Source organism: Anopheles merus, chromosome 2L (genome assembly GCF_017562075.2).
Source record: "Anopheles merus strain MAF chromosome 2L, AmerM5.1, whole genome shotgun sequence".
Taxonomy (NCBI): Eukaryota; Metazoa; Arthropoda; class Insecta; order Diptera; family Culicidae; genus Anopheles; species Anopheles merus.
Window position 1 is genome coordinate 17,704,363 of NC_054083.1, and position 24,219 is coordinate 17,728,581.

A 24,219-nucleotide genomic window follows, 5' to 3' on the forward strand; every position below is an offset into this window, starting at 1 on the left:
GCAAAAAAAAGCTGATGGCACCATCTGTTGGTGGGATACCCAGCCAGTGGAGGTTTCCTCACTTTCAGAGCTCCCAAATAGCCAGCTCGTACTTTATAGCTGATTTAGGGCTGTTTAACCAAAAATCGTTCCGATGTCGTACTTTGTGGCTTATTAAGAGATAGACGCTACTTTGCGGAACTATGGAGCTTTTTAACAGGCACATGGTACTCTTTGGAACTTTGCGGCTGATTAGCACTATGTGTAGGGTTCATGATGGAACTTGAAGGCTTGTTAAGAAAGGGTACTGAACTTGGTGGAACTTTATAGCTTTTTAATGCATGACATCGGTTCAAGGTGGCTCTTGTCAAAGTGTCAAAGACAAACGCCGGCAATAATCTCATTGCTGCTGCACAAGTTAGATTCGTTAATTGAAGAATGAATATTGAGTGAAGTGATTGTGAATTATCAGTAAATTGTGTAAAATTTAGTGTAATTCATCAATACAAAGGATTTAAAAATATACATATGTGTTTAAACGAAACAAATCTTGTTGTTTATTTCATCGATGACGCTTGCTTGAAAATAAAACACACAGAAAAATAATCCCTGGCATCGTGGCATAAGGAAGCTGCTTAGACGCTGTTTGAAAGACCCACATAGAACTTTGATGCTGTTTATCTACTGCAAAAGGCGAGTTAGAGCAGCGATCTTTAGCGTGCCAAAATGAGCTGCTTAAGCAATTCTGGCTATTTGGGCTTTCTCCTTCCCTCTGTCCCAAATAGCCAAAATTGCTTAAGCAGCTCATTTTGGCACTCTAAAGATCGCTGCTCTAATTCGCCTTTTGCAGTAGATAAACAGCATCAAAGTTCTATGTGGGTCTTTCAAACAGCGCCTAAGCAGCTTCCTTATGCCACGATGCCAGGGGTTATTTTTCTTTGTGTTTTATTTTCAAGCAAGCGTCATCGATGAAATAAACAACGAGATTTGTTTCGTTTAAACACATATGTATATTTTTAAATCCTTTGTATTGATGAATTACACAAAATTTTACACAATTTACTGATAATTCACAATCACTTCTTCAATTAACGAATCTAACTTGTGCAGCAGCAATGAGATTATTGCCGGCGTCCGTCTTTGACACTTTGACAAGAGCCACCTTGTACCGATGTCATGCATTAAAAAGCTGTAAAGTTCCACCAAGTTCAGTACGCTTTCTTAACAAGCCTTCAAGTTCCACCATGAACCCTACACATAGTGCTAATCAGCCGCAAAGTTCCAAAAAGTACCATCCCAAATAGCCAGCTTGTACTTTATAGCTGATTTAGGGCTGTTTAACGAAAAATCGTTCCGATGTCGTACTGTGTGGCTGATTAAGAGATAGACGGTACTTTGCGGAACTATGGAGCTTTTTAACAGCCACATGGTACTCTTTGGAACTTTGCGGCTGATTAGCACTATGTGTAGGGTTCATGATGGAACTTGAAGGCTTGTTAAGAAAGCGTACTGAACTTGGTGGAACTTTATAGCTTTTTAATGCATGACATCGGTTCAAGGTGGCTCTTGTCAAAGTGTCAAAGACGGACGCTGGTAATAATCTCATTGCTGCTGCACAAGTTAGATTCGTTAATTGAAGACTGAATATTGAGTGAAGTGATTGTGAATTATCAGTAAATTGTGTAAAATTTTGTGTAATTCATCAATACAAAGGATTTAAAAATATACATATGTGTTTAAACGAAACAAATCTCGTTGTTTATTTCATCGATGACGCTTGCTTGAAAATAAAACACAAAGAAAAATAACCCCTGGCATCGTGGCATAAGGAAGCTGCTTAGGCGCTGTTTGAACCCAAGCGCCACAGATTAAGCTTAAACGACTGGAAAATTGAATATCCATAGAAAAAAAATGAAAGCTCCACAGCTTCATTGGTTTGATCAATAGATGGCGTATTACAACTCATCATTATATTGCTATCCTTTTCTTGCAATGTCCCAAATAGCCAGAATTACTTAAGCAGCTCATTTTGGCACGCTAAAGATCGCTGCTCTAATTCGCCTTTTGCAGTAGATAAACAGCATCAAAGTTCTATGTGGGTCTTTCAAACAGCGCCTAAGCAGCTTCCTTATGCCACGATGTCAGGGATTATTTTTCTGTGTGTTTTATTTTTAAGCAAGCGTCATCGATGAAATAAATAACAAGATTTGTTTCGTTTAAACACATATGTATATTTTTAAAACTTTTGTATTGATGAATTACACAAAATTTTACACAATTTACTGATAATTCACAATCACTTCACTCAATATTCATTCTTTAATTAACTTATCTAACTTGTACAGCAGCAATGAGATGATTGACGGCGTCTCTCTTTGACACTTTGACAAGATCCACCTTGTACCGATGCCATGCATTAAAAAGCTATAAAGTTCCACCAAGTTCGATACACACTCTTAACAAGCCTTCAAGTTCCACCATGAACCCTACACATAGTGCTAATCAGCCGCAAAGTTCCAAAAAGTACCATGTGCCTGTTAAAAAGCTCCATAGTTCCGCAAAGTACCGTCTATCTGTTAATCAGCCACACAGTACGACATCGGAACGATTTTTCGTTAAACAGCCCTAAATCAGCTATAAAGTACGAGCTGGCTATTTGGGGTGTTTCGACAAGTTGCATTTTATTATGACCTATATAGCCTTCTAACTTTCTGAGCAAAAATCTATATAAATGGTCGTGTGGTTAGATACGTGGGTATCAACACCAATGACCATTGCTCAAATCTCACTTGCTTCAGTGCTGGTGGTTTTCGTTGGAGTTTAGTATTTAAACAATCGTATCGCCGTTCTAGCTCTAGCGATGCATAACTTCAATGCGAAACCATACAACAGTACAGAGGAAATGAGAAAGCTCTCCTCCAAGCGATGAAGCTCAACTGGTTGGGGTATCCCACCAACAGATAGCGCCACCAGCTTTTTTGCTATTTTTAGAATGCATGAGTCGTTTGGCGTCTGCTAAACGAAGTCTTTCTATATTCCGTTTAGGTAGAGAACTTGAGTCGTTTAGAAGCCGTTTAGTGGTCGTTTAGTGGATTTGTGGCACTTGGGAAAGACCCACATAGAACTTTGATGCTGTTTATCTACTGCAAAAGGCGAATTAGAGCAGCGATCTTTAGCGTGCCAAAATGAGCTGCTTAAGCAATTCTGGCTATTTGGGTACCGTACGGTGCGAATTGGCTTACAAATATTTATTTTTCTCTTAAGTTAGTGCATTGTTTGTCGTAAAATTGGTGATATTTGGTACAAGAAAGGTCATATTATGTGTCGATATACGCATTGTAGTGTTCTGATCAATTTTTAAAGAAATATTTAGCCAAATCCAAGGTGTGTTATTGTTCCGAGTTTCGGCAGGAGCCCACAACATTGAGCTGTCAAAAATGAACATTTACTGTGTACCTATTTTCGGCAGCATTTAAAGTGAAAAATAACCTGTTTATCGTGATTTTAAAATTCCGAACAAGTTAGAATAAATTAAATAAGCATAAAATCTTTAATATACACCACTTTTACTTCTGATTTTACCCCTACCCGCAAATTTCCGTTAAATGCCTTCTAATCGCCTTGTAATCGCCGGCGAATTGAAGGCGATCAGCAGTGCATTTAGCAGTAATTAAATGCCTTTGAAATATGTCAATGAAAAGTTTCGCTTTTAATTTGAAATTTGAAATTGCAACTGTCAAAAGAAAACCTTACAAGTGTCTTCAACACTGCACTGTTGTAGTGTTTCCAGATATGTGCGTGAGATTCGATAGCACGATTTACGTGTTATGTTCTCTTGCGTTAAGCTCTGAGCTATTTCACTTTATTAATGATGGTCTGCATTATTCGGTTGTTAAAGACCAACCGTTGAAAGGTGTTAATATATCAAACTCATTTCGATAAATCTAATAAAATGAGAAATGAGATGCATATTTCTCCCATCCTGATAATGATGGGTAAAGATAGAGTAATTATTATGTTTTTTAAAAAGGTAATATTTTCATTTTGCTTCACAAAAAGTTTGTTTATATTCATTATAGCAAGAAAATATTAATATAAAAAGAAATAAGCACAGAAAAAAGATCATAAAAAATCAGGATTTGAACACACGCTTTCTCGGTTCGGAACCAAAAGCGTTGTCACTGCTCTATTTGGCAGTTACATTAGTAAGGGTGCAAAACCAGTATATATACAAGCGAAGATGGCGGCAAGCTATCTGTTCTTGTTGAATGAAAAAGTTGAAATATTTCGAAAAGAACCCGTTACAGCCTTGAAAGTTTCGGTTGAAATCTTAATTCGCCTTCTAAGGCGACTAAGGCCTTAAATGCCTTCTGAATGCCTTCAAAGCCGTTTAATGCTGGTAGGGACTGTTTTACTGTTCTGATTCTCTTAATCACAAAACCTGCCGAACCATTGGCTGACAGCAAAGCTGCCGAAAAAAAGCACAATTAATTTGATATTTTGAAAAATACGTAATGAAATGGTGTGAAACTTCGTATGTGAATATCAAATAATTACACTTTCACTACAAAATTGTGTTTTGTGAATTTTTTTACCACATTTGTGCAGAATTTCACGTTTTTAGCTACCCTGCCGAAAATAGGTACACTGCCGAAAACTGGTACAGTTACCCTAGAGCAATTTGCTCAAAGCTTAGAAACTGTCAATCTTTGCGTATATTGAGTATGACGTATATGGGGGAATACATTTTCGTTTTTCGATGATTTTAACCGTAGAGTTGGCAACCAGATTTACACACGTAAGTTGGCAACCGGCATACCCGGGTATTCCACACGTTTTTATGCAAAAAATTAACGATTTTCATAGGTAAACAACCCAAATAGCCAGAATTGCTTAAGCAGCTCATTTTGGCACGCTAAAGATCGCTGCTCTAATTCGCCTTTTGCAGTAGATAAACAGCATCAAAGTTCTATGTGGGTCTTTCAAACAGCGCCTAAGCAGCTTCCTTATGCCACGATGCCAGGGATTATTTTTCTGTGTGTTTTATTTTTAAGCAAGCGTCATCGATGAAATAAACAACAAGATTTGTTTCGTTTAAACACATATGTATATTTTTAAAACTTTTGTATTGATGAATTACACAAAATTTACACAATTTACTGATAATTCACAATCACTTCACTCAATATTCATTCTTTAATTAACTTATCTAACTTGTACAGCAGCAATGAGATGATTGACGGCGTCTCTCTTTGACACTTTGACAAGATCCACCTTGTACCGATGCCATGCATTAAAAAGCTATAAAGTTCCACCAAGTTCGATACATACTCTTAACAAGCCTTCAAGTTTTACCATGAACCCTACACATAGTGCTAATCAGCCGCAAAGTTCCAAAAAGTACGATGTGCCTGTTAAAAAGCTCCTTAGTTCCGCAAAGTACCGTCTATCTCTTAATCAGCCACAAAGTACGACATCGGAACGATTTTTCGTTAAACAGCCCTAAATCAGCTATAAAGTACGAGCTGGCTATTTGGGAATGCTTTCTATATTTTAATGCTGTAAGCAAGTAATGCCGACCATATATTCTCTTCTACTTTATTTATTCATTAATTTTTTGAATTTTATTATAAAAATAACGGTCAAATTGAAATTTGGAATCGCCTGAATTTGATTAAAAAATAAGCACAATACGAAAAGAGGAAGAAGAGAAACGTCATTCTCCATACAAAATGTATGGAATACCCGGGTATGCTGGTTGCCAACTTACGTGGTAAAGTTAAAAAAAATCAAAATAAAATACTTACAGGCTGTTTAAAATTACAACTTTTGCACCAAAAAATCATAACTTAAAAGTTGGGAGGCTACGAAAAATTTCAGGTCAATAAAAGCAATGAATCAAAAGTTATTGCAGTTCGAAGTTGAAAAAAATACCCGGGTATCCGGTTGCCAACTTAAAGGTTAAACGATCTTTTCAAACTGCTGTCACACAGCATCATTGTTCGAGCCGTACGTCATTCTAGTGGCTGTTGTCATGGCCGAACGGTTAACCCACAGTGCGTAGTCATCATCAATTTTTGTGGAAACGACGACGATTGCAAACATTGCCAAATTCCACTTTTTCAACAGGTTTAGAGAAGAAAGTGGTTAAAAGGGGACGAATTCGTTGCCACCGTTGTTGTTCCATAATTGGCGCGCTCTTGTGATAGCAATATTTCGCAGCCCATCGTACCTCATAACCGCCCGCAGCTCCATTAATAGAAAAGTGAATATGTGACGGAGCTATAAGCAAAACAAAACAGTTTCGTTGATTGTTTCCCTTTCGCTCCAACCACTCTGCTGCTGCAAGGTGTACACTTGCCACATCGAACCAAGAAAAGCGAAGATTATTGTATCGTACGACGAAGAAGCGCGTTTTACCAGGTCACCCCAGCTGTAGTTGCACTTGCTATCGGACGCTACCGTACACAAATTGTGCAATATCTTTCGAAGAGATATTTTTCTGCTCATCCCGAGGCTTCCGCAGATAAGCTACCCCCCCTTACCCATTCACTCTGGTTGTGTGGGAGAGGAATGGATAAAGGTGCAACCGTACGGTTATGAACATTTATGACGCGCGCGCGAATCGATTACGAAAACAAAAACGCTAAAACAAAATGAAACCAAGCGCAACAAAACAAGCACCAGTGGGCGCGCTCGGTTCGGGTGCGAACAGCAGCAAACTTCCGGACGGGATTTCATCACCCAACGGTACCAGCACGGGCGACCGGAAGTTCGTCGATTACTCTAGTATTCGAGAGAAGACGGTTCTGGTAGGGCCGACAGAGGAGCAGTTTGATCTGCTGATGAAACGATTAGAAGAACGTATTTCCGCCAGCCGTGGTGAGACGGTGTACGAGATTGGCATTGGGGAAGGTAAGCAGACGCAAATATCTACACAAACACCCACACACACACACACCCACACACACACATATGTGACAAAGCATACACGATTCAACGTGGTGTGTATCATGTTCCTCATCCACAGATGGAAGCGAAAATGGTCTCGTGCCGGATGATTATGCTGCGTCCGTGGCAACGCTGGAATCCCTGGCAGCTATGCTTGGCGCGGACTGTGTTCCGCTGCGCACCCGAAAGGCGGAGCAGGGCAATACCGGGCAGTACCTCATCCGGCGGAAGGTAGAGGAGGACGATTTCACCGAGGTGCGGGTCGCGGTCGTGGGCAATGTGGATGCCGGGAAGTCCACCCTGCTGGGCGTGCTGACCCACGGCGAGCTGGACAATGGCCGGGGGTTCGCGAGACAGCGGCTCTTTCGCCACAAGCACGAGATTGAGAGTGGCCGCACCAGCTCGGTAGGAAATGACATCCTTGGGTTTGACAGTGTAGGCAATGTGGTGAACAAACCGGACCATGGCACCCTCGACTGGGTGAAGATATGCGAAAAGTCGGCCAAAGTCATCACGTTCATTGATTTGGCCGGCCATGAGCGGTACTTGAAGACGACCGTGTTCGGCATGACGGGCCATGCGCCGGATTTCGGCATGCTGATGGTATGTGCCATGTGGATTGCCTGCGGTTTTTCTCGTGGATTTTACAACACTGCCCTTTTGCTTCTTTTTTCTGTTTCTGCAGATTGGAGCGAACTCCGGTATCGTGGGCATGACGAAAGAACATCTGGGGCTGGCGTTAGCCCTGTCCGTGCCGGTATTCGTCGTCGTCACCAAGATCGACATGTGCCCGCCGAACATACTGCAGGAGAATTTGAAGCTGCTGTACAAAATATTGAAATCGCAGGGTTGCCGCAAGGTGCCGGTGATGGTGAAAACGAGCGATGACGTCGTGCTGAGCGCCACCAACTTCGTGTCGGAGCGGTTATGTCCCATCTTTCAAGTGTCAAACGTGACCGGCGAGAACCTGGACCTGCTGAAAATGTTCCTCAACCTGCTGAACGTGCGCACCACGGGCAACGATGCCCTGCCGACCGAGTTCCAGATTGACGATACGTATGCCGTACCGGTAAGTCGGTTGGGAAGGTTTGCGGTGTGGAGGAGATGGATGGTTGAACAGCATTTCCTGCTCTTCCCTTAACAGGGTGTTGGAACCGTCGTGTCAGGGATCACGCTTCAGGGGATTGTGCGGCTAAACGATACGCTGCTGCTCGGGCCGGATCCGTTGGGGGACTTCCAGCCGATCACAATCAAAAGCATCCACCGCAAGCGCATGGTGGTGCGCGAGGTGCGCAGCGGGCAGACGGCCAGCTTTGCGCTGAAGAAAATCAAGCGCTCCCAGATACGCAAGGGCATGGTGATGGTTAGCCAGGCGCTGAACCCGCAGGCCTGCTGGGAGTTTGACTGCGAGATACTGGTGCTGCACCATCCGACTACGATCTCGAGCAAGTACGGGCGCTGGTCGGCGATGGTACACTGCGGCAGCATCCGGCAGACGGCGCAGATCTTGCAAATGTCCAAGGAATGCTTGCGCACCGGCGACAAGGCCGTGGTGCGGTTCCGCTTCATCAAGAATCCCGAGTACATGAAGCCGGGCCAGCGCATGGTGTTCCGCGAGGGGCGCACGAAAGCGGTCGGGAACGTGATTCAGCCGCTGTACACGCCTGGCAGCATCCAGCAACGCTCCAAGCCGAACAAAATGCAATCGAACCGTGGTGCGATGGTGGGCGGAATGCAGACCGGGTCTGGGATGACCTGTTCCGCTAACATGCCACTGTCCAAGGGGTCCAGTGCCACGGTGGACGGAGGTGCGGCGGCTGATGCTGCTGCTGCTGCTGCGGCGGGAGGCATGGACAATGGCACGGCCAACAGTTCGCCGACCAGCGAGTCAACGCCCGTGCTGGACATTGGGACGGATAAGCGCAACCACCGGCCAGCGGGCGGTGGTAAGAAGCGCAACAATATGGCGGGGGCCACCGGAGCAGGGCCAAGTTTACCGCCCGCCAGCGGTAAGGTGTTATCGGCCGGTAGTTCAGGGACGGCCTCACAACAATCGGTTGCTTCGGTGGTTGCCCCTGGAGCATCATCGTCGGCCGCGTCCGGTGGGGCCGCCGTCGCCGTTGACATGAGCAAACTATCCATTGCTTCCAACTAGATAAGCGTTTAGATTTTGTTGTTGGACTGTGTGCACTGACTGACGAGTCACTGACGGAAGCAGCAGTAAAGTGAAGTAAGATTTACCTTTTTTTTTTGCGGGCCTGCTCGCACATCAGCGATCAGTGCATACCGGTTTTGGTTGAAAACCACCTAAACAAGGAGCTCCCCTGGGTACAACTCTCTTACCACCTGTTTTGACATCGTCGAACTCGCCGTTTTTTTTTTCTTGCGAGACGCGATGGCCATAGCCTCTGGCAAATGGAAATTTGCAATTTTATTCTTAATATGCACCTCTGCGAATGTACGTAAACAAAAACACGCACGCACTATCGAACCAAGTATGTAATGTTGTTCCCGTACGATCAACAATTTTTTATTTACTATATTGACATTTTCATTCAACTGAAAAGATCGGGTTTGAAATGGGACTTGTGCTAGAGGATTATGCGTTTTGACGCAGAGCAATAGCATGCACTATGTACGACAACAGTGAGCTAAAAACGAAGGAAATTGACTCTTCCCGAAGCGAAATGATGAATTGTTGCAAATTTCAGAATGTTATTTTCATTTCGCAACTGCAATTCACAACACGAGGCGACACATTTTCGACAAATAAAAATAAATTTTAATTACATTGAAGCACGGCACAGTTTACACACCCACCCTTTATCTTCGCTTGTCTCTAGTATTCGCATCCGCGCTCACTTCACTTTTTCTTGCCCAAATCATTCTTCGCATTTTCGATCTCCTTCTGCACGTTCGACTTGAAGCTGCGCAACGCCTGCTGCAACCGCTCCGGCGACATTCCGATCAGCTTCTGCTGCTCGGCAATGGAGCGACTGCGATAGTACGCGCTCAGCACCATCTGAGCGGCCCTGCGCAACGGGTACGAGTCGGCCAACCGCTGGATCAGCTGCTCGTTGTTGGCCAGGTATCGCAGAATCAGTTGCAGCACCATCGCGAGAGCGGTTCGGGGAGGTGGGTTCGGGCTTCTAGAACTGGACGTTCTTGTACTTCTTGATCAGCTGTTGCTTCAGGGCTAGCTGTTTGCGCAAACTTTCGAGCCGTCGCAGCTGTTCCTCCTTGCTGTACTCGATCCCGTGCAGCTTGCGGATGGTTGATCGGGCCGCTTCGAGTGTTTTTTGAAGCTCAGTGACCTAGAACAAGAACATTGGTAACGACCGATGGGGGGTAAGTCACGCGTCCTTTGTGTCTGTGCAATTTCTGTTCGCATGACGACGTACCTTATGGCTGCACTCGGCACTTTCCTTTTGTTTCGCGGTGTTATCTATCGGATCCTTCTCAACACTAAACGGAGAGCAGAGAACGATTGCAAACAAAGCATTGATAAGGGTTGTGAAATTTCGCTTTTTTACATAATTGTTTATGTTTTTTTTGTTTTTGGGTTTTAGATATAGTGACCCGGTAGCAATTTTGCGGGGAACAAGGAGGTGCAACGTGGTGCAAAACGTGGCCCGTGTGCCCGATCTCAGTATCGATTGTACGGTACGGGTAGGGGGCCTCTGAGGGAATTCACTTTGCAATGTTCACCGGCACGGAGTAGTGCAGAAACTGTGCTGACACTGTAGACACAAACCATATTTACCTTCGGATAATGTCGTACACCACCGGCAGTATCTCGATTTCTACGGGCTGAATTTTGGTTTCTGAAAGTGCGAACAGTTGGTGTTTAATGATTTGAACCTTATGCCAAGTTGAGGTCACACTTCTAACCTGGAATGTTGCAGATTTGTGGTTTTGTTTCGACGGCGTCCATCGTTCCTGATTGCCCAAGAAATGTTTTGACTTTTGTTGACAGCACTTCTTGTTGTTCAGCTGTAATTGTGATTTTTCTTTATCATTTTGGAAGAAGCTTAATCCCGCAGTGCATTATGGCCGTATCTGTTGCCCATAGTTTGAGGGTAAGTGAGAAAGAAGAAAGTTAGAAAGAGAGCCATCGGTTCACGTATTTACGCAAAACATCGTTTTTGAAACAGCCGTTATTCAAGACTAGGGCAAAGGTGTCAAACACATCTTATCTTATCGACGAATTTTGAAAAACATATTCCATGTCGTTATATTTATGTTAAATAAATAAAGAGTAAAATTCAGTTACTTGACGGTGGATTGGAATGGATGTGTGCCTGGTGACATGATTAAAAAAAATCAACTTTATGTTTTCCAGCATGATGGCAGAGAGGCACTACTCTTGGAGAGTCGTTTTTGTCGGTTCCATGGTACTCTCGTCACGTCCAACGTCAATGATTGATAATATTCACGTCATGAGTTCAAACCTCATATGGACCGTATGTAATAGTGATGGGTAAAGGATAGTCGGTCGGAGTCATCAGGAGCCGTCCGATGCTCGTACTGATTCTGGACGACTCCGTACGACTCCGAACGACTCCGGGCGACTCGGGACAACTAAAAACGACTCCAGACGACTCTGGATGTCTCTGGGTGACTCCGGACGACTCCAACTCTGGGTTGAACTTTCTTACCGCTTGTTTGGACGTCATTTATCACCTGAACGATTCCGAACGACTCTGGGCGACTCCGGACGACTCTGGGCGTCTCCGGACGACTCTTGACGACTCCAGGTAACTACGGACGATTCCGAGTGGAACTAGTCATTCGGATTTTGACGAAGTCAGAATCGGACTAATAATAGTCGGAGTTATGGGTGCGCTCCAAAGAGCACATCACTAGTGTGTAACGTGCTTCCCATGCGGAGGACTAAATATACTGCTATGAGTACACCAACAATTTACAGATAGCCAAGCTCATTCGGGGCTTTGGCAGGCCTATCGATCCAATGTACTCCTTAGCATCCATCTAACATAAATGGTTATGAATAAGGAACGGAAAAGCTCAAAATTTAAAGAATAGATATGGCAATTGTCTCGAGTTAGCTGTAAAAAATCTGAAAACGAGACCGTGATTACCAAACTATGCCAATTTGCGTGCGCCGGAGAGACAATTGTTGCTACGTGCGGACGGTCTATTCTAGGCTTGAACACATGACGGATATGCTATTGAGTCGTTCAGGTTGACGGCTGTACCACGGGGCCTTCTTCGTTAAGTACGTGCATCATAAATTTTTCTTTCGTATTCGTATTATCAGTCAGTATTTTATCAATTAAAATCAATTACAATTTGTGTTGATTGCACAATTTGTGAATTCAGAGCAGAGTCGATCGATAACAGAATAAGTAAGAAATGCAATGAATATAGACATTCTTTTAAACTTCGAACTTCTTTCAACCATAAAATAACTTGTATTTACGTTGAATCACAGTAATTAGTGGAGATGGCTCAAAAGGAGATAGAATCAGTTTGAAATCTTCTGACGAGAGATATAAAAAAGAAAATAAAAATTGTTCACCAACTGCCTAGCCTAGGCAAAACATTTCAATACAATTCCATTCCGAAAGAAGTGAGACGTCGTCTTGGTCCGAAAAGGTTTACGTCTAGTGCCCTTATGTTTGGGTAGTGGAATTGAGATAGAATACTAGGAAGGTTTGGAACCGAAGCGTGTCGGTGATGCAAGTGGTATCAATAAGAAATTTATTAATTTTTCAAATATATTGAAATTAAAATGATATCGAAATCCTGCCAAATAAATGTGATGATTTAATATTACAACTTCTTGAGACGTTTATTCGATTGATAGCGGAATCGGACACTCTCTATTCTTTCTATTCTAAACTCTAAGTTATCAAAAGTAAATAAAGTGCGGTTCGAAACAACAAAACCACTAGAAACTCAAACAACCCATAACTAATGTAGTATCTTGCCGCCAAGCAAACGGAAGCGGTACAAGTGCCACCACCACTCGTAGTTAGCAAAATTTGCGAGCAAATTGTATCTAAATAACATTAATTAACATCCGTTTTCACATTTGGGGAGCATGGTTTTGTGCAGTGGGAGTGTTGCTTAGTAGCAATTCGTGCGTCCGGGGGGAACGAGGCAAGGCAGTGTGGCGAACTTGATAAAAACTTACTACGCTTGAATGGAGCCTAAATGAATATTTACCAGGCCGTAGTAGTACGTCTTCCAACCGTACGATGAGCTTTCCCTATTTCGTGGGCCGTCAAGATCGGCCGGGCCTGGGTGGTGATGATTTGATGAACAACTTTCTCCCTAATGCGCGTACCACCATTCGCTCTAGCGCCCATGCACTTGAGCGTTCGTGAGCGTTTTCTCGGTCAGGGGCTGACGGATCGCCGGTCGAAGCAAATGTAGCTTTCCGTTGTCATCGATGCTATCACATGCTGTCATTACGTGTAACATTTTTGTTGGTGTTTTGTTCATTCCATTCCTTCTCGCGATGAAGTTGTTCCCAACTGGCCATGAACCCACGCATCCAGAAACCAGAAAGCACAATTCCGAAGTTCTTAGACCACTTGGACTTTGCGTCCACCACCGACGCACCGGTTCTTATCGCTTTGGGAAAAGAAAAGTTTGATTAACAGCAAAGTTCGTTTGAAATGTGTCGTTTCCCCCGAGTCCATTCTTTTCTGCTTGATCGCCGAAGGGAATGACAGAGTGTCGCAAAAAAAGGTTAAATGACCCACATTTAGGGTGTGGAGCAACTTCAATTGGAAACGATTTATTCCAAAATGGATCGATAGAATTTTAATGACGCAAAAAAAGATATAATGTGTTTTTTTTTCATCACTGACCGGTCTTTTGATCAATTTGCGGTATCGTACCATCCCACCGAGATGTTGTGAAGTGAATTATTTCTTTCTTCGTTTTTAGTGGTACGTGGTACGTTTTTCTCTACCTCCGATCATTTTCGATCTTTTGTGGCCCTGTTTGAACTATGATTAGGCATGGGAGAAGTTCGCAAAACCAATTTCTCTCTCTTTTCGTGGCTGGGCATGGAGGTTCATCTCGACGGCCCAATAACCGGCTTGATAATTAAAGCCCTAACGAGTCCTGTGCACGCAGCACAAAAGTGAAGTTAATTGGATGGAGCGAAGGCAAATTTTCGATTCAATTTCTGTTGCGTTCCTAAAATCGGTACATTTTAAAGTAGCTAGAAACTGGCCTGCGTCACTACGAACGGCGACCAAGCGCCGCTAATGTGGCAACGGGTGGACGGGCACGTGTCACTCTCACTTGCTTATGAATGTAGACTTAATCGCTCCTCCCCCCTCCTCCCCGAAGCAAGATAGAGCACAAGGTATCCGTGCGCAGCCTCCCCGCCAAGGGCTGTCGGCCGCGGACAAGCGGTCATTATGATGCGCCCGGGTACCCGGGGGATGACATTTTTAAAGCCCTGGACAACTGGATACTCAGAACTGCAACGCGGGATAAGCTGCTGGGCCGCCGCTGCCGCACCGAGGGATAAAGCAATATAAATGTAAATAAAGTCGGGCTTCTTGCGGGCCCCGGCTATCGACTGCCGCCGTGCTGCGGTGCCAAAGTGACGGAAAAGGCTATCGGAGTGTAAGTACACATTATGCCAGGGAAGCGTGCCCACGTCACGGAAACAATGTGTTTATCACGCCAAGGGAAATACGGTTGAGCTGGGGGCACGAGTTTGTATTGCGCTGCCAGTTTTTTTTTCTTCTTTTTCGAGCTCTAGCTGGCATATGCTTGGATCTCACGAATCTCATTATCTCAGCGGAATGACAGCGAGCGAGAGATGGTGACGAGTGTAGAAATGTTGTCAAATTATGCTATATTTAGGGCGGAACTGTAATCGTGTGATTGCGTGGTTTCTTCGCCAAACTGGGCGTAATAATTGCGCCGTTCCAGGAAATCGGTACGTATGGCATCGTATGCAGAACTTTGAGAAATAAGGAATACGACGGCGTAATGTGGATTCTGAGAAGCGTCTGGGGATAAACATGTAACGGGAAGTGATCGATTTTTAAGAGAAAAATATGTGCTTTCTCGGATAAGTAAGTAAACAAGAAGTGAGTGTATGTTGCTCAGTGGTGGGAGCTTTAAAATTTGGTCAATATTTGAGTATTTTTCCACAGTAGCCGCTTGAAGTAAAATGTTTCACGAAACATTTTTGCAAGATCATAAAATCTGTTTTCGTGAAATATTGAAAATACAAGTAAGAGAGCATTGCGCGTGATAATTGGACATGTTCTATGTACAACTTGTAGTACTCTAGGCTGCACGTGACATCCAGCATGGACAAGCGTCTCGTGCCACGTGAAGCGATGTTAGATGAATTGACCCTGTCAGCACGACGCAGACAATAAAGGACAAGCTAGCAAAAATGAGAAAAATGAGAAAAAATATAAAGTAACTACTTTTTTTGTGTGCTATATCTGGGGGGGTAAGTGTAAGGCATCTGTTTAAAAATTATTTGTTACTAGTCTTTTTTCATAGATGGTTAGTTAAACCGTTGTAAAGAGAGAAGGTAGAAAAAACCGTGAGGGAGCAGCAATATGGTGTTGTTTGCATTATCCTAAAACTGTTAAAAGTAAATTAAATTTTATGGGCATACGTGATTTGCCGAGTGGCCACTCGATAGTGATATCGACTACGACTTCTACAAAGCCGACGCATGTTTCGGTTTACATTCTACACCGTTCATTGGAGAGGCAGCATGACAGTGTAGGTCATTACGAGAAGAAACAGATGAAGATTTTTACTTGTTTTTTTTTTGTCCGTTATGTGCCATGGTGGGAGGATAATAGAAACACACACGAAAACAAATAGTATAAAATATTTTCTCTAAATAACAACAGACACAGATTTATTCGACAAGATACTTTGGCCGCCCTATTCCAGGCGCTCACGGCTCGTCAACTTTAATAGCAAGAGCGGCTTTCTGCAGAGTGACCACATGAGCGGCTGGCTACATTCTTTCATCTAACACTTAATTACTTATTTGGCGCTACAACCGCTTTGCAGTCTTGGCCTGCTGCAGGAGTGTCCGAATATGCTGACGGTGACTTATCCAGACCTTAATGGCGGGAGTCTTCTCGTCATATTGCTTCCTCAATCTGGGTCCACCACGCCCCCTCTCTCCTTGTGAATGGCCAACCAAACCGAGCTTGATACACTGCACTGACACAGAGATCGTCGTACAGCTTGCACAAATCATCTTTCAGCTGCTCCACCATTGTCAATTCACAAATACGGTGCCAAGAATCCTAGAGCATCTTCCTCTCAAAAGCGGCCAAGATGCATCTTTCGTCAAATTTGGACAGTATTCATGTCTCCGACGCGTATGTGAGCACCGATACTATAAAGGTACGATATAGTCCCAACCTCGTGACAGGTTCTGTTCACCTTACCTTCGACCCGAGGTGAATTCTGGGACGACTTCTAAAGTTCGTTCACCTATCCGTACGTCACACTATGTAAGTTTGGATTTATTGGTAAGGGCGCTGATGTTGCCACCATTAGTTTGATTTTGCCTTGTTTATCTACAATCCGAGGTTCTTTACCGCCTGCGCGATCCCTTGGTAGGTTTCGTAGAGCCGCAGATCAATGATGTCTTTATCATCTCGCCTTCGGGATGGCATCTCTACCGCCAAGATGAATACGAAACAAGAAGTTTGTCCCTCTTGCGCAGACTACTTTTGATGCTAGCAAAAGTCCCTGAGAGTTTTACATCAAACCCTGAGCAAAATAGTAATGCATAGCTATCATAGGAATATTAAAGTTGTTCATTTGTCTTTTAAATTCGCCGAAGTGTTATAAAGGTTAAATATTTTTATATAAAATTGTTGCATATCTGCAATACAGAACTTATTATAATACAAGCGCAAGCGTAGCTACAGCCAAGTAGACAAACAGAGAACGCATAGCAACTTAACGCTAAAAGCGTAGGGAAAGATCGATTAACGCACCCGTTGTTGGCTAGAACAGTTGACACAGTATAAATTCCAATTTATATCCTCATATCAATAATCTGTAATTGGCACAAAAACACATTCCAAACCCAAGTGTACGAAACCCAAAAAATCTATTGAGTATAAATAAAACCAACTCCGACCATGGCAAGTCAGATTCGTTCGGACTGTCAGGAAAGGACTTTGCGCATCCAACATCCATCGACTTCTCATTTAAAGAGTTTTGCTTTACCCTCCTACCCTAGGTAAAGCCTCTAAACTCCAACGTTTCCAGTAAAGGAAACCACTATGATCTATGATCGCCTAGACGATCTAGTGTCAAAAAGTACGCTTCGAACAAAGTGTTAATCTACCTCGATACATGTCAACGAAACACTGACCTACCGCGATAGTACTCGACGCCTAGTTGTGTCGTTTATGCACATGGCGACCGAATTCAAATTAAAACATACTACAAAATTATCAATAATAATAATAACAATAATAATAATCATAAGCAATGATCAGCAATGATTAAAATTGTTTTCAATGGATGCGGTTTGGAAAGTACTGTTTTTAATGGAGTCGTTTTCTACGAATGAGAGGGGGAGTTTAAATTATCGTATTATTATTATACTTATTTTTTCAATGAATGTAATTAAAAAAAAAAGTGTTTCTATATGAAACAACACCTTTATCTAACACAGTGAATTATGCGCATGTGTCTTCTGTTGAATGGAGGAAAAAAGCGAAACGAATATACGGCTATCATTACTATATACATCCCGTTCGTCGATTATCCCACCCTATAGAAAAGTTGAACAATAAAACGAACTTCAATTGGAATCGACGGATCAGGTGCCAAGTTTGATATCCCATCGAGAGTTATCCGAGCGAGGCAAGTACTGTACAATCAATTGCGCACAATGACAAAGTTTTGCTTTGGGTGAAACTCAAACCACCAGCAAACAATATTCGTGACCTGAACCGGGTGCGGACAGAATAGCGATGCGAATATTTTACCATCCTGTTTACCGGGGTTTTTTTCCCTCTTCTACGAGCTCATCTAGCAAAGTTTCATTCGCCTCTCGAGTGTCAAGGACTTATTCATAAATTTGATGATGGGTATTGAATTTCGATGCTTTATGGGATGCATTGCTGAGCGGGTCGACGCGATAGTTGAAATAAAACAAAGTGTAGAATTATTTTATGACCGGCTGCAATCATCGTTCAACTTTCCCAGCAATAGTCTTGGAATTTTCTGGCAATAGAAATTATATAGCAGTTTTAAAACATACTCGCCTCTGATGATGATGATGCTTCACCCTTGAAAGTGGACTTGTGGCCATAAGCATTAATTTAATCTCAAAGGCATTTATTGATCAACGCAACGGTTTTTTTTGTTTGTGTTTTGTTTTTCTCACAAATATAAGTAACATCAAAATATACTACACATAGTTGTGAACTCTACTTAACGATAGTTTGCTAAAACTATATCTACTACGGTTCTCCCTTGCCCTCGAATGCGCTTAATCGTAAACCAAAGCAGTGTCATTTGCAGCCATTGCGCATCTTCCAGGCAAACTTCACTGAAATTACCAAAACATTTTGTACAACATTTGCGTATTTAGAATCGAATGAATGACACGTATCACCGCTTGTGTGTGTGGTTGTGCTGGTTTGGTTTCGTTTGCGGTGAACATTGAACGTAACTGTGTAGTGTACCCTAAACAGCAAAGCCGCCCGAAACAAGCTCGATCCGTACCGACTCCGGGGAATCACTTTGGACCTTGCCAATCACTTTTGTTGTCTCTCTTTCTGTGTGTTTGCATTTGTTTCACCGCTACAACCTGCACCGAACGAAACACTTACCCATACCTATCTTCCTACATTAAACCGCCTATAATAGTTTGCTAGTTCGTTTTGCGTTCGTTAGTGTGTGTGTACGATTACGAATAAATAGTCAATCCTGCCAATGCGCGACAAAGCGGTAGTAACACGGAAGCAACAGTTTTATTTTGTTTCAATAGAAAACCCATTCATTTCGATGGTTCGATTTCATTTGTGCCCAGTATATGAGTGTGCGACTATGTGTGTGTGTGTGTGTGTCCACTGTGGATAGTTGTGTTCATTATCTGCTAATTCTTCTTCTTTGGCTCAACAACCGTTGTCGGTCAAGGCCTGCCTGCACCACTTGTGGGTTTGGCTTTCAGTGACTAATTGATTTCCCCCCATAGCAGGATAGTCAGTCCTACGTATGGCGGCACGGTCCATTTGGGGATTGAACCCATGACGGGCATGTTGTTAAGTCGCACGAGTTGACGACTGTACTACGAGACCGGCCTATTTATCTGCTAATAGTTTCGACTAATCGCCAAACGGTAGTGCAAGCGCCACGGGACCTGCTCACCACAGTGTAGTAATTAGACGGGCCGAAAACGGACAAGCAGTTTGCCTTGCTTGCTTGCATACGGTGCCGGAGAAGTACGTTAGTTTAGTAGTAGAGCTGGCAGACTGGTAAAAACGGATGTACAAACACACACACACACAGACACAGTGCTTATAGGAGTGCTGGGGTGGGACGTCGCTAGAGCATTGCACAGTCGTCACGGTTCGATGTTTGCCGATTGCTAATTAGAACTCCCGCCAGTGCGTTCGCAAACTGGCCAAAGCAACCGTGGCAATGACTGTTAGGACGTCCCGGCGTGCGCTATATCTGAGTAATCTGCGTTGTCGCTGCGTCCTGGTGCTGGCCGCGTCCCGCCTGGTCGTCGTCCCCTTGCGGCACCGCCATCCACCGGTCCAGGATGCGCGGGCGGAACAGATCGTTGAACGTGCTGCGGAACTGGCGGCTCATCGAGCAGTAGAGGATGAAGTTTATCGCCGAGTTGACCAACGCCAGCACGTCCATCACGTCACCTGAAACGGGATGCGGAATGAGCCGTTACTGACACTGCAGCAAGTGAATTGAGCTATATTTAATTCGGAAACAAGAGCATGTGAGGAGCATTAGACATAATCGTGCTGTATTCTGCTTCCACAGGTTAGTTTTATCGTTGTTTTAGTTGTTTCCCAACAATTATTTGGTGGATTTTCGGTTTGTATTTTAAATTCAGCGCTGGAGTTATTGCGTGTTTCCCACATATTTTTGAATAGATCCCACGATTCTTGCAGTCTAACGGCCTCAGCACCATTTTTCGAACTGACAGTATAACTTTTTCTTTCATACCCTACATGAATTCGATTCCCATCGAGTTCAGTATTAAGTGTAGGCAAACCATTTTTATAAAATTATTTTTAAATGATTTTTTATCACTCTAAACATTGAAAAAGACCCAACACTTTTACCAACTTGCTTTTACAAAACGGTTTTAAAAACATCAGATATTTTTATGATATTCGATAATTTTCGCAGCACAGTTCATTTTGCTCGTGAGTGTCATGGTATACCAGTTTTCAAAAACATCAGTAAAATGAACACCTTAGCGGCGTAATGAGTGTCAAATAACACTAGCATGACAGCCTGACCGATCGATGTTTTTAATCGAAAAATGGCGCTATGGCCGTGTGTCTGGTTTATCTCCAATGGGGAGGGTGGTCATGATTTATTGGCTAAGCTCCTTGCGAGCAGTGCATATGTGACACTCGATTCACTCTAGATTTATGTTACTGTTGAACGTGCTATTAGGCCGTGCATTTTACACCCTCAAAACTATGGATTTGCGATCGTAATGTTTTACAGCTAAAGGTATTAAAAGCTATTATGAGCATACGTGTATCACGACAACCTATCATAATGACTTGAACGGCCTAAATGATAAGATCAAAGTGAAGTATAATGACTAAACATCACTTGTTCAAAGTATCATAAAAATAAATAATCACTCAGTTGTCAAGAGAGACACATAAGCTAAGCTAAAGAAATTAGGAATAGGATATCCTTTAATAACTTGGCTAAATTCATTTATAGCAAACCGTAGCTACACAGTCAAAATAGAGAATTTCCTCTCTTCTACATTCATAGGCCAGTCGGGTGTACCCCAGGGAAGTGCGCTTAGCCCTTTACTGTTTATCTTATACATAAACGATTGTATTAATGTTCTACCTGTTGATGGACACCTTCTATTTGCTGACGACTTGAAGATATTTATTCCTGTGTCCTCTATTGTTGATTGTCAAACGCTTCAGAGTTTTTTGAATAATTTTTCATCTTGGTGCTCGTCTAATGGGTTAGTGCTTTGTCCCCCTAAATGCTGTGTTGTCTCTTTTGGTCGTCCTAACAGGAAAATTACATGGAATTACTTTTTTGGTCAAACTCAGATCTTTAGAGAGTCTTCTATTAAGGACCTTGGTGTTTGGCTCGATAACTCCCTCACATTCAAGGATCAGATCAATCAGGTCGTTGCTAAAGCGAACAAAGCGTTGGGACTAATAATTCGTCTTGCCTCTGAGTTGAGAGATCCGCTATGCCTGAAGGCGCTTTACTGTTGCTGGGTTCGATCTATTCTGGATTACGCTAGTGTTGTGTGGACCCCGGCTGGAGGTGTCGCTATGCAGAGACTAGAGAGAGTGCAGAGGAAGTTTACGCGTATCGCTATTCGTAGATTTCTGCACGGACATAATGCACCTGTGCCCTCTTATTCTCTCCGCTGTCGTATGTTGGGCTTGATGGAAATCAAATCCCGGCATTCACACGCGCAGTCTTACTTCATTGCCAGCCTCCTGACTTCCAATATCGATGCTCCTTCGCTCCTCAGCTCCATTCCTATTTACGTCCCTTCTCGTCGTCTCCGCGACAGACCTCCCATTTTTATCCCCTCCCGCCGTTCTGTTTTTGGTCAGAGAGATCCATTTTTGAGAGCTTGCGCAGCATTTAATGAAGCTCATGATTTGTTCGACTACCACGTCCCCTTGTCCAGTTTTCGCTCTCGTCTTTCTGAGTCCTTGTCTCTATCATCAACCTCTCATCCTTAACACTTCCTTCTTCCTTAGTTTGTAAGACATATTATTGTGAAACCCTAGGCGGCTGACAATATGAAATAAATAATAATAATAATAATAATAATAATAATAATAATAATAATAATAATAATAATAATAATCGTTCAGTCTGCGAAGATTAACTACCGTATTTTAGCGTGTATAACGACCGATGTTTTTTACTTTTAATTTTGCTAAATTTAAATATAACAAAAACAACTTTATCCGTGTTACCGAAATTATTCCGATCAATATTGTTTTCTCTTGTGGTTGTAGTGGTGTTCCTTTTTATGAATTTGCATATCTAAATTCAAAAAAAAAACAGTAAGATCAATTGTTTCCTCAGCTTCCCAACCACTTTTCATTCCCTTATTTGAATGAGTGAAGATTAGTTTTTTAAATGAAGATTTTAAGAGATTATTGTGTATTGGTCAAGCTACCAGAAAGCCCGTTTGAGCCAAATTTTTCAGTCGTCTTGTCAAAAAGTGACTATAAAAACATATTTGGTTGAAAAAACAGGATATGATACCACCTGATCTACATACACTTTGATTCTAGATTCCACCACCTGATCTATTTAATGTTTACTTATCCGGCGCTTTCCGTAGTCGTATTTTCCGTGAGACTGGGTGACGTGGCTGTTTTATTTAACGTTGGGTTGTCAATATATGATTCAAAGTAAAAATATTTTCTGGTGAAAGGTACGTAGAACATTGGACCTTGAAACATTTAATGATAAAGGTTATTTAGCCACGATTGTGATTTCCTGCACACATACAAACATACCTCATTTGCGTACGTACTTCATTAGCTGGCTAGTTTAGATGTGAAATGCTCCAAACATACAACCTGTCCTATCCATTTAAACCCGTCCGACCCGTCACTAAGCTCACGGCATCTGAACATTGATTTGCATATTTGAGGCAAAATATGCGAGAAATGATGAATAGATAATGGGACAAAAATAGGTCTCCCAGTTGTTTCTTCGAGATCGTCCCGAAAATGGATTCTTATAGGCCTAATTTCCAATTTATCATCATCGTTCAAGGTCGAACGTTTTTTCCGTTCCACTGATTTATTCTTTGGCAGGTGGTAGGAACGCTGGAAGCTGAACACTAGCTGATTTAGTACAGTGAATATTATCCAATTTTGATAATATGATGTAATGGTATCTCGACCATCATTGCACCATGACGTGCAAACGGTGTAACATAGCGTTACATTTTCGGTGGATGTTTCAAAATAGTAACAACCTTTAAGCATGCGTCGTGCTGTAAAATAAAAACAAAAACTAGATAGCTACAGAACTGCGTTCATTTCTTTTTGATTACTAAAGCAGCGCAAAAGCAGAGGCGTATTGCCGGCAGGGATTCCAGTCGGAATTGAAGTCGGACTGGAATGTGAACCGATTGCCTCACTCACCAACGTTCGATGATGCTTACACGAAATTCGAAAGGGCGTTTGTTTACCTAAATATGATACACACAGCTCGTACCAGTACGCAGCAATATCCGCCTCCCTCCCGCTCCCAGTATTTATGCATAAATCTTGCGCTAATCATTCGTTCGCTCATGAAAGTCCGTTCGCGTTTCGTTACCACCGTGCCATCTCTCCATCTCCCCAATGCGTGCGGGAAATAACTCAAAAAATGATCAATCCCCATTTCGTGCCGTTGTTGCGGCTTCGAGCCGATGGTGTAACATGAAAATAATTGCCCAATATATCAACGTAAAACGTTTGTTGATTTGTTGAAACAAACACGGTACAAGGCCCGGAGCCGTCGCCAAACAACGGAGCGCCTCCCTGGACACGGTGTACAGGAAAGTGCACCGGCAGAAGCGAAAAGAGATGACTTAGCGAGGCGTCCGCGTTCAATTCTACACCTAATAAAAGGCTGCAGCCTAATGGGTTGCCGGGCTGACTAATGACCGAGGTCGGGTGGGTCGTTTTGGTGTGCCATTTTGTTTCACGGCGCTGTCAAACACCATCGAAAGTCCTCTGTTTCATGTCCGTGACGAATCCCGGGACGCGCATTCGAGATGTCGTCGAGACATTTCAGTGCGCGCTGTGACAAATAGTACGTCGTTTACTTTTTCCTCCCTTCGATCTCTTCACCCTTTCCACTCTGCCCGACCTCCCGTCCCCCTTTCCCTGAACATCAGATGGCCATCTCCTGAGGGGGTGACATTTCTCGCATCACTCTGCAATTGACGTGTAAAAGTGTCCCTTGGAGCTTTTGCCGGCAGGTGCACTCATCATGGGCCCGGGCCCGGTGCGACCACCGTGTACGTATCGTTAGGGAGGCAAACTTTCGACTCGCTCCAATTGTTGGAAGTGGGTT

The 24,219-nt window shown here is 43.0% G+C and overlaps 4 protein-coding genes across 5 annotated transcripts in view; 1 reads left to right on the plus strand and 3 right to left on the minus strand.

Moving 5' to 3' along the window:
* The first annotated feature begins 6,024 nt into the window (after nt 1-6,024).
* On the plus strand, nt 6,025-9,726 carry LOC121593033 (GTP-binding protein 1). Its single transcript, XM_041915062.1, has 4 exons — nt 6,025-6,894; nt 7,010-7,533; nt 7,616-7,999; nt 8,075-9,726. The coding sequence occupies exons 1-4, from the start codon at nt 6,636-6,638 to the stop codon at nt 9,083-9,085; spliced, it is 2,178 nt and encodes a 725-aa protein (XP_041770996.1). The 5' UTR covers nt 6,025-6,635; the 3' UTR covers nt 9,086-9,726.
* Nucleotides 9,690-10,045, minus strand: LOC121593035 (protein NCBP2AS2 homolog). Its single transcript, XM_041915065.1, has one exon. The coding sequence runs from the start codon at nt 10,043-10,045 to the stop codon at nt 9,794-9,796; it is 252 nt and encodes an 83-aa protein (XP_041770999.1). The 3' UTR covers nt 9,690-9,793.
* A 34-nt stretch (nt 10,046-10,079) lies between these two features.
* Nucleotides 10,080-10,932, minus strand: LOC121593034 (mediator of RNA polymerase II transcription subunit 9). The gene is made up of 4 exons (XM_041915063.1): nt 10,822-10,932; nt 10,694-10,754; nt 10,332-10,395; nt 10,080-10,244 (listed from the first exon to the last, which is right to left on the minus strand). Exons 1-4 carry the CDS (start codon nt 10,862-10,864, stop codon nt 10,080-10,082), a joined length of 333 nt encoding a protein of 110 aa, XP_041770997.1. The 5' UTR covers nt 10,865-10,932.
* An 8,233-nt stretch (nt 10,933-19,165) lies between these two features.
* The window catches only part of LOC121593587 (G-protein coupled receptor dmsr-1-like), a 28,295-nt gene continuing 23,241 nt past the window's right edge, over nt 19,166-24,219 (minus strand). For both annotated transcript variants that reach the window (XM_041916092.1, XM_041916093.1), the window contains exon 4: nt 19,166-19,817. In XM_041916092.1, coding sequence (XP_041772026.1) covers nt 19,609-19,817 — 209 coding nt within the window. In that variant the 3' untranslated portion in view covers nt 19,166-19,608. The remainder of the gene's footprint in view (nt 19,818-24,219) is intronic.